At 48.2% G+C, this 12,826-nt stretch overlaps 1 protein-coding gene across 1 annotated transcript in view; it reads right to left on the bottom strand.

Annotated features, from left to right (window-relative positions):
- Window positions 1-4,323: 4,323 nt before the first annotated feature.
- Window positions 4,324-12,826, bottom strand: part of Nol9 (nucleolar protein 9) — a 16,270-nt gene continuing 7,767 nt past the window's right edge. Inside the window, exons 7-11 of the mRNA XM_021199570.2 lie at window positions 9,689-9,850; window positions 8,305-8,605; window positions 7,653-7,764; window positions 4,670-4,847; window positions 4,324-4,355 (exon numbers count right to left, since the gene is read on the bottom strand). Coding sequence (XP_021055229.2) covers window positions 4,324-4,355; window positions 4,670-4,847; window positions 7,653-7,764; window positions 8,305-8,605; window positions 9,689-9,850 — 785 coding nt within the window. The remainder of the gene's footprint in view (window positions 4,356-4,669; window positions 4,848-7,652; window positions 7,765-8,304; window positions 8,606-9,688; window positions 9,851-12,826) is intronic.

The raw sequence follows: 12,826 nt of genomic DNA, 5'->3' as shown, positions 1-12,826 counted from the left end.
ACTCACTCTGTAGACCAGGCTGGCCTCGAACTCAGAAATTCACCTGCCTCTGTCTCCCAAGTGCTGGGATTAAAGACACGCACCACCCCCAACTGCCCGGCAATAAATAAGTCTTTAAAAAAAATGTTTTAAATGTTACTGTCTTTGTGCGTGTGCCCATGACATATGTGGAGGCCATTCTGGGGTTGGTTCTATCCTTGCACTTTTATGTGGCTGCGAGGCTAGAACCAGGTCACTAGGCTTGATAGCGAGCCTATTTACATCCTAAACCTAGGCATCCGGTTTGACATTTTTCTTTTAAACTGTTAATGAAAGGAAAGGTTTAGCAGCCTTTGATTTGAAGACAGGTCTGTTCCTATGTGTAGCCTTGAGCTCTGGCTGCCCTGTAACTCAATCTACAGACAAGGCCGGCCTGGAACTCAGCTAACCACCTGCCTCTGCCTTCTGAACACTGGGATCAAAGGTGCCCTTACTATAGCTCAATACTAGAGGACCTCTTCGACCCCAAACACCAACCTTAACTTCTCCAGAAGAATCTGCCTGCACAGAAAGACACTAGCGCTCTCAGTCCTGCCAACGTGCTACTTTCCAACGCTGGTCTCCTGAGCACAGTGTGTATTTTAAGAATTTTATATGTACACTCCTGAGCTTGCAGCTTCCTTGGTGTCACCCACTCCTTTCCTAGAAGGTAATGGTAGGGAGAGCCTTCTCTCACTGATCCCCACGGTCAGCAGCAAACACCTTGCTGGGCTGCTTGGTGGGAACGCTTGGGAGTTAGGGTCTCTTCTCTACGTGGCAGAGCTGGTCACACCCCAGGATCTAAGCAAATTCAAAGGCATTAGAAAAACTCTAGCCAGTGACTGCTGGTTGTCCTAAGGACAGTGGGCTGGAAACCATGGCAACTTGACTTCCCAGAGTAGCCCCTGGTCTGTCCGGTTCAGCTCTTATTTGCTGATCCCCAATGCTTTGCTTACTCAGCCCTGGCATGTACCATTCAGGCACCCTATGCCTGGGTGAATCTCCTTTCAGCTTGTGCCCTTGCCCGCCCTCCAGCTGCGATTTCCTGGCAAAGCCTCGAGGGCATTTAACTGTGCGAGGCCTTTCCAAAGAGGCGCTGCAGGTCACATGCCTTTCCTCCCTCAGCACAGATGGGCCCCCTTATTTATTTTAACCACTGTTGAGCCTGAGCTCGTCAGCAAAATCTGGTTCTCTTTGCTAGGGCACACCAAGTCAGGGAAAACTAGAATTGCCCTGGGCTGTGATCTGAGGAATCTCTTGTAAACACCAGTTTAGCTGTCACTGTGACCTGGGTTCAATTCCCAGCACTTATGTGGCAGCTCATACTTGTAAAACACCAATGAATATAAAGTAAAAATTAAATAATAATAATTAATAATAAAAAAGACAAAATCCTGTGAACTGTGGCCAGATGCAGGGGTGCATACTTTTTTTAAGATCTAAAACATGTTTTATCTGCATGTATGTTTGCATGCCTGTGTACCACATGCATGCCAGTGGAGATCAGAAGAGGGCATCAGATCCCCGGAAGCTGGAATTAAGGACAGGTGTGAGCCATCACATGAATGCCGGGAATCATACCTGATCCTCTGCATAAACAGCAACGCTCCTAACTACTGAGCCACGTCTCTAGTCGTGGGGTTCACACACGCAATTCCAGCACTGCGGAGGCAGAGGCAGGAAGGCTGGCCAGGGTGACACCCTGAGATCCTTTCTCAACAACACAATCCACCCAGACTCATCTCCCTCTCCTTGGTGCACAGTCCTTTCCAGGTAACACCCACAGAGGCACGCACGTACACACATACTCTTCGTTTTATCGCAGCCTCAGGCAGAAGTGTCTGATGGGGTTTCTGTGAGCCCCAAGCCCATTAGCCTCATTCCAAAGCTATTTCTATTTCCATGGCTTACGTGTTTAAATAATGACCTGGAATAAATTCTCCTTACACACTGAAGTACACAAACCCATGTCCTCAGAAACTTTAATCATGAAGTTCATGGCTAATGAGAGATGGCTAGGAACCGCACAGTGGAGAATGACTTTATCAGAACAAAACCTTGATGCCTGCCTTCAAACAGTTTATAACCACAGAGACAGGCTATACAAGAAAAGAGCCTCGGCAGGGCCTTTTACAGACAATCTCTCATCACTTTGGAACACGGAGGAGACAGGCATCAGGTAGATTCCGCCTAGGTGGTAAAATATGGCTCTCTCAGCTCCAACAGTACAGCACCACGTCTCACCACTAAGCTGCCATTCAAAGCTAACGAACAAAGCAGGGTAAGGAGGTTCGAAGAGGAGGTGGATGCCTAGAGTCCCAGCACCGGGCCAACAAAGCACAGGGCCATCCCACTGAGATGTCAGCAGGGTATCACTGAACTGGAGGCCCCTGGGCCAAGAGTGAGACACTATGGGGTGGGAGGGTGAACAGAAAAGAAGGAGGGGATAGACAGTGGATAAAGACCACAGTCTGGATTGGCCTTGTGTGTCCATCTCAGTGCAGTGTCTGGTTGAGATGAGGCCTGGGCCCATCCAGCAGCTCCTCTCCCTCCCTTGGTTAGCATGGGGTTCCTTATCTACATCATCTGATTTCCACATTGTGGACCAGGCAGAAACCCCAAGTCAGAAGCTCTTATTAAAGAGATCCAGGCGGAGGATGTAGCCACCTCCCTCCCTCTCCTCTGCCCAGACTCTGGGAAAGGAAGGAGTCACTCCGGCCTCCCACAACCTCCACACTGTCACTTTCTTGGGACTTGACTTCCCAATAATCACAGCAAGGCAGCAACAACTCCTATGGTGCCACTCTAAGGAGCCACAGCACTGGCAACTTGGGGTTTGCAGTCTTACAGTTCTGTAGTGTTCTTAAACACGTGTGTATTGACTACAGTGGACCAGGACAGACCATCTAAATAGAAACCACACACATGGAACACACTGTGATACCACCACTTGAGAAACTGAGGCAGGAGGATTGTGCAGGAGTCTGAGGCCAGCCTGTTCACAGCAAGATCTCGCCTCCAAACACAGCCTCCTCCCAAAAGATGGCAGAGCCCAAACCTTGCCCCCAACACCAACACTGTAATTGCATGGACAGACAGCTGTCCCAGGCTTCCAAAGCAAGCCTCCCTCCCGGAAGCCTGACAGATACCTCTGCTCCTCACAGCACCCAACCACTGCCCACAGCTCCCTCTACTGACTTAAGTCTTTACTGGTGGAGACAGACAAGGTAAGCTTTTAAATGCTAAAATTCACCTTTTAAAGGAAAATACAAGTGGGAGAGCTGTATTCACAATCTTTATTATTTTTTTTAATAAGATTTATTTATGTACAGGAGTACACTGTAGCTTCAGACATACCAGAAGAGGGCATCCAATCCCATTGCAGATGGCTGTGAGCCACCATGTGGTTTGCTGGGAATTGAACTCAGGACCTCTGGAAGAGCAGTCAACAGACTTGGTCTTTCCTGATCCTGCTGGAAGGTGGAGTGACAGATCTATCATCCCTGCCTGAGAAGCCCCCAGCTTTGCAACCACAAAAATGACCCGACAGTCACTCCTGGTTACAACATCCACTTGCAGTGGCCTGTGTCCGTAGAAGACATCCTCCATAGCCAAGGTTTGCCCACACCAGGCATACGTGTGTCCACTCCAGGCTGGGGGCCCCATGGCAGTTTCCACANCCCCAAGGAAAGGGGCAATAAGAACATACCCAGACTTAAGGGTTTCCTTAGTTAACCTGGGGGCTTTGTGGATGTCAGAGCAAGTTCTTCAACATAAAGCCTCATGATTAAAAAGACCCTGAAATTAACAGATGAAACACAATCNTCTAACTTGCTTACAGCACTGGGAAATCCNATGGCATCCAAGGATCANNCCAATGAGTCGGCACCTGGTTCAACATGCCTCTCACCGAGCCTGCTCGGGTCCCAGGCAGTCCGTGCACCATACCCAAGAACCCATGGGTCAGCCTGCTGCCCAGTTTCTAGGCATACTTTCATGGCCCTGATTTTCTTGGAGAACTGAAAGGCCGCCCTTCCTCTTCCTGTTCTGAGGCCACCGCGGCTTTCTTCACTGCATCACAGCTCTCAGGAAGCACTCCACAGCAGGGACAACCAGTCCTCAAGAGGGCTAGGGCCAAGTTTGAGACCAAACGGCTGCAAAGTCTGAGAGCTGGTGTCCTAACACAGGCCTGAAATGCAGCCGGAANGGTGACAGGAGGACCCAGAGTTTGAGGCCAGTCAGAGCTGCATGATATGAGGCCCTCCCTGTGTCAGAGGGAAGAAACTGGAGGGGCTTGAATGACTCTCAGCACAGCACCTTCTCCAGCTCTGTGAACGCTGGGCATGAGCAGAGTTCAGCAGCCACACAGCCCACCCAGTCTGCTGACTNAAAAAAAAAAAAGAAAGAAAGAAAGAAAGAAAAAAGAAAAAAAGAAAAAGAAAAAGACAGTGCCATTCAAAGTATTTAGAAGTTCCGTGTGCAGCCATGAGAACTGAACCAGGCCAACAGACTGTGACGGCAGTGAAAACCCAGCCATCTAGGAGCACAGCGAAAGGTGACTCTGTCTGGCACCAAATACTAATACAACATACAGTCCGAAGGTCTGCTGTCTCCAGTGTAGAGGACAAGGCAGGAGGCATTGTTCACTCACCAAAGCCCAAACAGTCACATATGGGGTTCTGGGCAAGCAGGATGGGGCCCCGAGTGTAGCCTTTCATATCATCCACGATCCTGCAAAGGCCAACCCAGCTGGCATTCACAGCATACAGTATGTGGGTAGGCGCAACATCGGCATGCAAAACCCGGATAGCGACAGCACTGAAGGGGACCTGGAGAATAAACCGTAAACATGCACCTCTCATTAACTTCTACTTCGAAAAGTGTGTTCCTGAGACCTCAAAGGGACAACGTACTGCCTTAGGCTCCTAAATAATGAATTAACAGGCATGGACTACAAGGGCCAACTTAAAAGACTCTCTATGCTTGTGTATGTGCTCATGTGTGCTCACATGTGTACATTTTGAGTACACGCATGTGTAGTTATAAGTTAGTGTGGGTACTGCTACTTCCACCACTGCTAGGTTGTGTGAATTTGCAGGGCTCTTTTGCAGACAGAGTCTTACTATGTAGCCCAGGCTTGCCTGGAACTCAATATGTAGACCAGTCTGCCTCAAAACAGGGCATCACACCAGGTTCCCCCTTGTTTTCTTCTGAGAAAAAAGGGTCTCTCATTGACCTGAAGCTTGCCTCGGCTGCCTCTCGCCCACCTTCCCCGGCGCTGAGGTTGCAGGCAGGCACCACCTAGCCAAAACCTAGGGTGGGAACTGTCAGGTGCCAGGGTCCTGGCCAACGACGCAGGAAGCCCTGGGTGTGGGGTAGATGATGATTGTCATGACACATGGCAGGCAAAGGCAGGAGGACTTGAAGTTCAAGGCAGCCTGGCTACATGTCTCCTCTTCCTGTACTCCTGTCTGAAACATCTTCACTCCTTTCTCTGCCCAATTGAAAACCATAACAAAAGCACGGGTAAGACCCTAGCATTACGAGTCAGCTGTAGGCTTTCAGGATGGTTCTTTGTAGATGGATTAGGAGGTCAGACACTCAGCCTCAGCTCAGCTTTTCTCTGTGTGCCTGCAGCATCTGCTAGCTATGCTTTGCTGTGTTAAGACCTTGCTTTTCTTGGCTTCCTTCTTTTTAGAAGCAAATCTCCCATCACTTTCACGCTTTGTCATGAGCTGGAACACGTACTACATACTTCGTCATGAGCTGAAACACGTGCTACAAGTCAGTGTAGTCAATTCTAGAATTTTGGTGTCCTTAAAAAAAAAAAAAAAAAAAAAAGGTGTGTGGCGCACGCCTTTAATCCCAGCACTCGGGAGACAAAGGCAGGCGGATTTCTGAGTTCAAGGCCAGCCTGGTCTACAAAGTGAGTTCCAGGGCAGCCAGGGCTACACAGAGAAATCCTGTCTCGAAAAACAAACAAACAAACAAACAAACACAACAAACAGACCACAGAACTATTTTAAGAGTATGTTTTTTGTTTTAATCCCAGGTGCAGGTTTATGGTATGGCTTGCACCTGCCAAAAGCAGCCGACTATGATTTGCCTCACGCCCTGGCAAAGGATGCTTTTGCCAGCTGCAGACAGTTTGTGCAAGTGTGACTCTGACCTTTGGAATTCTGGGAACTTTGCAGAGGGTATATAAATGCTAGGGCGCTGAGAGGCGCGGTTGGATGTGGTTTGTTGGTAGTCTTGTTCAAAGAAACAAGAAAAAATTAGACTCAAGGATCTGTCTGTCTCCCCCAGCCCTTATCCTTCTTTCTCTATCTAATGACAGGAGGTAAAATGCACAAAGCCGCAAAGCCAGCACAGGCCACTTGGCCCCGCAGAAGTACAAGAGCAGAAAGAAAGCAGGAGAGGCTCCCACCTCCCTTCCTACAGACACAAACACAAAGTGACTCTTTTTGTTTGTGTGACATATCCAGGTAATCCTAAGTTTTCTCCTGTAGGAAGCACAGGGAACTCAACAGTACTGCTCAACAGAAGAGATACATGGTGACACTACTTGCTTATTGGTTTAAAAAACAAAACACTGATGCCGTGTGTGTGTGTGTGTGTGTGTGTGTGTGTGTGTGTGTGTGTCTGTCTGTCTGTCTGTCTGTCTGTCTGCCTGCCTGCCTGCCTGCTGATAGATTGGATGAGAACGGCCCCTACAGGCTCATAAGCATGAATGCCTGGTCCCCAGATTGTGGAACTGTTTTGGAAGGATTAGGAGGTGTGCCGCTGAGAGCTGGGCTCTGAGGCACTAAGATGTGCACAATTCCCAGTGAATGTGAATCAGGACACAAGGTCTCAGTTGCTTTGTTTTTCCACCCTGCCTTTGCTCAGTGTCACTCTAAGCCTCTGAAACAGTGAGCCCCAGCAATTAACCTCTGTTACAAGCTGCCTTGGGCAGTGTTTTGACACAGCAATGGCAAAGTAACCTGAGACAGTGTGAGGTGTGTGTGTGTGTGTGTACGTGTATGCACCTGTGGACCCATGCAGGTGAAACTTAGGCTGAGTGTCATCCCACATCATGGTAAGGCTCTGGGTTTAATCTCCAAACACATGCTACTTCTATCACCTGACACCATCTCCACACCCTAGAACCTCACACAATAGCGGCTTCCCCCAAAGCAATTCCTAGCAGCCAGGACTCTGCATTTGGTGTTGGAACCTGACAAGAATAACTAGGTGCACAGGAGGTGCTCTAGGTCCCATGAAGGCTCACAGAGCCCTACAGCATCAGAGACACCCTAAGATGTCAGGCACTACCCTCATGCAGTGGGAAGTGCAAATGTGGGGCGGCCACCAGCTCAGATACTTATAGCTGTCATGAAACTACAATACATGACAGACACTGAGGCTTGCCTGCCAAGGACCAAATGCCAGTTCTGCCTCTTCTTCCAGGCAACCCAGCCTCACTGTTCCTTAGTCTCCCCATCTGAAAAATGGGCACAGTATCAGAACCGCAGGGCTGTTTTGAGAATTAGGCAAGCAAAGAGTTAAACAGGAGCAGACAAGCACTCACCAGGACTTGGAAGCCTCAAGAATCTTATCAGTATCAGATAATTTTGCCCACCAGCTCCGATTACCTGATAGGGCGTCAGACTGTGCAAAGGACTAAGTGGCTCTGGCACTGGAAGCATCAGCTGGCTAATGTAGCCCAACACTGCCAGATCTCGGAAAATCTTGTTGTATTTGGCCCTGAAAAGCAGAGCAGAGCACGGTGAGTAGGGTGTCCCAGCAGCCACGCCCTCCACTGTGTCACAACGATGACAGCATAGCATGACCACAACAGTGTCACAGCGACAACAGCACACTCAGCTAACACTAGACTTTGCTCTTTCAGGATATTCCCAAGCCCCCCTGGTTAAATGGCCTGTACTGCCCACGCAGTTAGGGTGAGGGTTGATCTCCATCTGAAACCTCGCCTTGAACACCAGGAATCCCAGACTCCTTAGCACAGACAGCAGCAGAAGCCCCACCTCCGGGCGCTCACTAGGACCCATCCTCCTTTCAATGTATAGCCATGGTAAACCTGAAACCTTAGCAGGAGTATTCTCTTTTTGTTTATAGGGTTTCACAATGTACTGTAAGCTAGCCCTGAACCCATGATGCCCATCTCTGCCTCCCCGGTGTTGGGATGACATACAAAAGCCACCACGACCACCTGGGGACTCACACTTGAGCATGGCAGCGGGCCCGCTACAGGACAAGGCTGCTTACAAGCAGTTCTGTACTTACCTGTTCTTCTCATTTTTACTACTTAAGAACTCTGAGTGAACAGACAGCAGTACGTGTCCAGTGAAGACTGGAGCTGGACTAGACTCTTTCTCTTCATAAGTAAATTCTAAATTATCTCCAAATTCTGGAATTTCAAAACCTCGGTATCTTTTGATCTTGCTTTTTGTGTACAGGCCGTCTGTGAGCTCTACGTATTGGGAGGTCAGAGTCGGGGTAAATTTACAGCGATCAGAGTATAACTGAACGACATAGTTGGGAGACAGTACCCGGATCAGGTCCACAAGCAGCAGCAGCCCGTCATCTGTGAGGAGAGAAGCCACAGGCACAGGTAAAGCACTCTAGAGAAGCCATGGCCAGGCAGCATATGCACAGCTGACAAGATCTGCCACCCTCCTCTGGCTTCCAAGGGCACTACATACAGTGTTTGACAGAATAGAACTATCAATGAAAAAACAACCAACAAGGGCCAGGCACTGGCAGTGCATGCCAAAGGCAGGGTGGATCCAAGTTCGAGCCCAGCCTGGTCTACAGAGCAAGTTTCAGGACATCCAGAGCTACAGAGAGCTCCCAAACCCAAACCAACCAACAAAGCAAAGTGAAATATGAAAAAATACCAGTGGGTTTTCCTTCTGGCCTGTTCCTGGAATGATAGCTCTGAAACTCATTATTGATTACTAAACGCCTTGGCCATGGCGTTGGCTCACTCAGTGACTGGCTAACTTATCTCAGCCATCCACACTGCTCTCTTCCGCGTGCTTAGTTACCTCTCCTTCCTTAGAGTCTTACCATCTCCCTCCAATCTATTTCATTCTCACTACTTCCCAGAATCCCCTCTTCCTGCCACTGTCCAACCTCCTATGTCCCGTCTCAGCTCATTGGCCACTGGCTTTTATATTAACAGGCACTGTTTATAAGAGATTCTCTTGGGGCTGGTGAGATGGCTCAGTGGTTAAGAGTGCCAACTGCTCTTCCTAAGGACTTGAGTTCAAATCCCAGCAACCACATGGTAGCTCAAAACCATCTGTAACGAAATCTGATGCCCTCTTCTGGAGTATCTGAAGACAGCTACAGTGCACTTACATATAATAAGTAAATAACAGTAATAACAATAATAAAAAAAGAGGTTCTCTTTACAGAATAAGCAACAATCCAAAAGCCCCGAAGTCAGAGCTGTGGCTCAGCGTGCCAGAGCTCCTGGGTTTGATCCTCAGCAACACGTAAGATGGACAGTCATGACAAGTACCTACATGCTCTGCACCGGAACATCCAGGGCTATTCTCAGGTGTAAGCTACCCATGCTCACCCTCATCCGAGCACTACAGTCTACATGTCATCGTGTGTGGGTGCAGTGCTCATGGCAGCTGCACATGTGTGCATGGCTTACCTGACACCCAACCCATCGTGTTGATGATAAGTGGAAACTCTCTCTTGTATTCTCTGAACACGTATTTTACTATCTCAATGTAATTCTCATAGTCACTGTAACAGTTCATCTTCCCATAATACACCATCTTCTGTGGCTTCCTCTGGTGCGTGTAAGGTGGTCCTAGGAAAACAGGCACAGGAGCAGTGAGTCCCCAAGCGCTTGCCTAAGACACAGCAACACTCTAGGGCCGTGTTCTTAACGTGCCTAGTGCTGGGACCCTTTAATACAGTTCTTTACCTTGGAAGTGATCCTCAACCATAAAACTATTTTTTTTGTTTTTGTTTTTTTCGAGACAGGATTTCTCTGTTTAGCTCTGGCTGTCCTGGAACTCACTCTGTAGACCAGGCTGGCCTTGAACTCAGAGATCCACCTGCCTCTGCCTCTCAAGTGCTGGGATTAAAGGCATGCACCACCACTGCCAGGCCATAAAACTATTTTTGTTGCTTCTTTATAACTGCAATACTGCTATTGTCATTAATCATGATGTAAATATCTAATATGCAGCATTGTGGGGGTCACGATGCACGGTTGAGAACCACTATTCTTGGGGGTTCCATCTATAGCACCGCCAAGCAAAAGTAGGCGTGCCATGGCCACAAGGCAGTGGCGGGGATTCTGTGTCCCTGCCAAACCTGACAAAGACATCAGGAATTCTCAAACTACCAAACACCACAACTCCATGTATGTGAGTGAATTCCAATCATGTTCTGGCATGGCTCTATTTGTTCTGGGTACTTGGGACACAACTATGAACCTCTACACCTTTTATGGCTTACAGTATGTTGAAAATTTATGACCTTTAATAACCCCTTGCTGTGTGGTGGTACGTACTTTTATTTTTAAAGATTTACTTATTTATATGAGTACACTGTCACTGTCTTCAGACACACCAGTAGAGAGCATAAGATTCCATTACAGATGGTTGTGAGCCACCACGTGGTTGCTGGGAATTGCTGGCTGAGCAGGCAGCACTCTTAACGACTGAGCCATCTCTCCAGCCCCTTGGTACCTACTTTTAATCCCAGCATTTGGGAGGCAAGGCAACTCTGAAACTCTGTGACTTCCAAGACAGCAAGTTCCAGGCAGGCCAGATGTACAGTGAGAACCCCAAACCCCAAAAAGGAAAAGACCAAAAGAAAAAAGCCAGAGCTTGGCCTCAGTGGAAGGAACAGACACAGTACTCTCACAGAGGAGCTGAGCTTGGTTCCCAATATCCAGGAGGTTAGTAATCAGGCTGGAGAGACGGCTCAGCAGTTAAGAGCATTGACTGTTCTGAAGGTCCTGAGTTCAAATCCCAGCAACCACATGGTGGCTCACAACCATCCGTAATATCTGATGCCCTCTTCTGGTGTGTCTGAAGACAGCTACAGTGTACTTAGATATAATAGTAAATAAATCAGTGGTGGCGCACGCCTTTCATCCCAGCACTTGGGAGGCAGAGGCAGGGACAGAGATCTGATGGTACAGACCACTGAACAAAGCTAGCGGCCAGTGTTCAGATCCCAGAACCTACCCATCTGTCATTAGATCTCCATGTATGTATGCCAAGATGCTTGCATCTAACTCCCATTTAAAATAAGCAACTATGGGCTGGAGATGGCTCAGAGGTTAAGAGCACTGGCTGTTCTCCCAGAGGTCCCGAGTTCAATTCCCAGCAACCACATGGTGGCTCATGACCATCTGTAATGGGATCTGATGCCCTCTTTTGGTATATATATAGAACCTTAAAAAAAAAAAAAAGGCAAAGCAAATATAAAATTTAAAAAACAAAACAGCGTGCTGGACATGGTGGTAAAGGCTTTAATCCTAGCACTCAGGAGACAGATCCAGGTGGGTCTCTGTGAGGCCCAGGACAGCCAGGGTACACACATAGAGAAACCTTGCCTCAAAACAGTTAAAAAAAAAAAAAAGAATCCAGGGACAAGAATATAAAAAAATCAAATCTAATCTAATCAAGTCCAGGGGCTTAGCCAGGCTGTGTTGGCCTTTAGTCCCAACTCCCCAGAGGCACTCAGGCAGATGGCTAAATTCGAGGTTAGCCTGGTCAGAAGAGTGGCCAACAGGCACCGACAATGAGAACACTCAGGGGGAAGACAGTCAAGTGCTCATAGTCATGGAAACACAAGCCAAACCCCAAATCTTGCTTCACACCTGCCTGAGGGTCTATAATCAAGATAACCACCATTGGCAAGAACCAATAGAATTAGTTAATGTCACTGTGCACTGCTGGTGGCAACAGACTTTCATGTTACCTAGCACATCTCTAGTCACACACTACTGCCATGAAAGCTGGGTCTCGACTGTGTGCTTGTCAACTGTGCTTATGGCAGTGATATTGACAGCAACCAAAATAGAGAAAACCGTCCATGGCGGGCTTCTGACTCAGAGGGGAAAGGTGCTGCCCATGCATCCACACCCCAGTACTGCAGGAGAATGGGATGGGGAGGTGAGCACTGCCTAAAAGCTTGCAGGCCAGCTAGTCTGGAATATGTGGTCCAGAAGCAGAAAACCAAGAGACCCTGCCTCTGTAGCCAGAAGCAGAAACTCCTTGAAGGCTCTCATTTCCACACATGTGTCATGGAACATGTACACAGGTTGGTTCATCCCCAAACATTCAATAGCTGGACAGGCAAAAAACGCGTTCTGAAAACATGTAACAGGACACTCAGACACGGAGGAACCTGAGGTGGTTTTTATCCGTCAAGCTGCCTCCTTGGAGATGAAGTCTGACACAGTCTCTAACCTAGACCCTAGTCACAGCCAGACTGAGTGGGTCACGTAAAGTTAGGGGACAGAACTGAACAGCAACTAAGAAAGTAAAAGAGATGGGGAGAAGGTTCAGCAGTTGAGAGCACTGGTTGCTCTTCCAGAGGACCTGGGTTTAATTCCTAGCACCCACATGGCAGCTCACAAATGTCTGTAACTCCTGTTACAGGGGATCCAACACTTTCCTAAAGACATACATGCAGGGAAAACATCAATGTACAGAAATTTAAAAAAAGAATAACAGGGCTGGTGAGATGGCTCAGTGGGTAAGAGCACCCGACTGCTCTTCCGAAGGTCCAGAGTTCAAATCCCAGCAACCACATGGTGGCT

This window comes from Mus pahari, chromosome 6, assembly GCF_900095145.1.
Source record: "Mus pahari chromosome 6, PAHARI_EIJ_v1.1, whole genome shotgun sequence".
NCBI lineage: Eukaryota > Metazoa > Chordata > Mammalia > Rodentia > Muridae > Mus > Mus pahari.
Note: the sequence above shows the minus strand (reverse complement) of the source record. Positions and strands in the feature narration are given on the sequence as shown.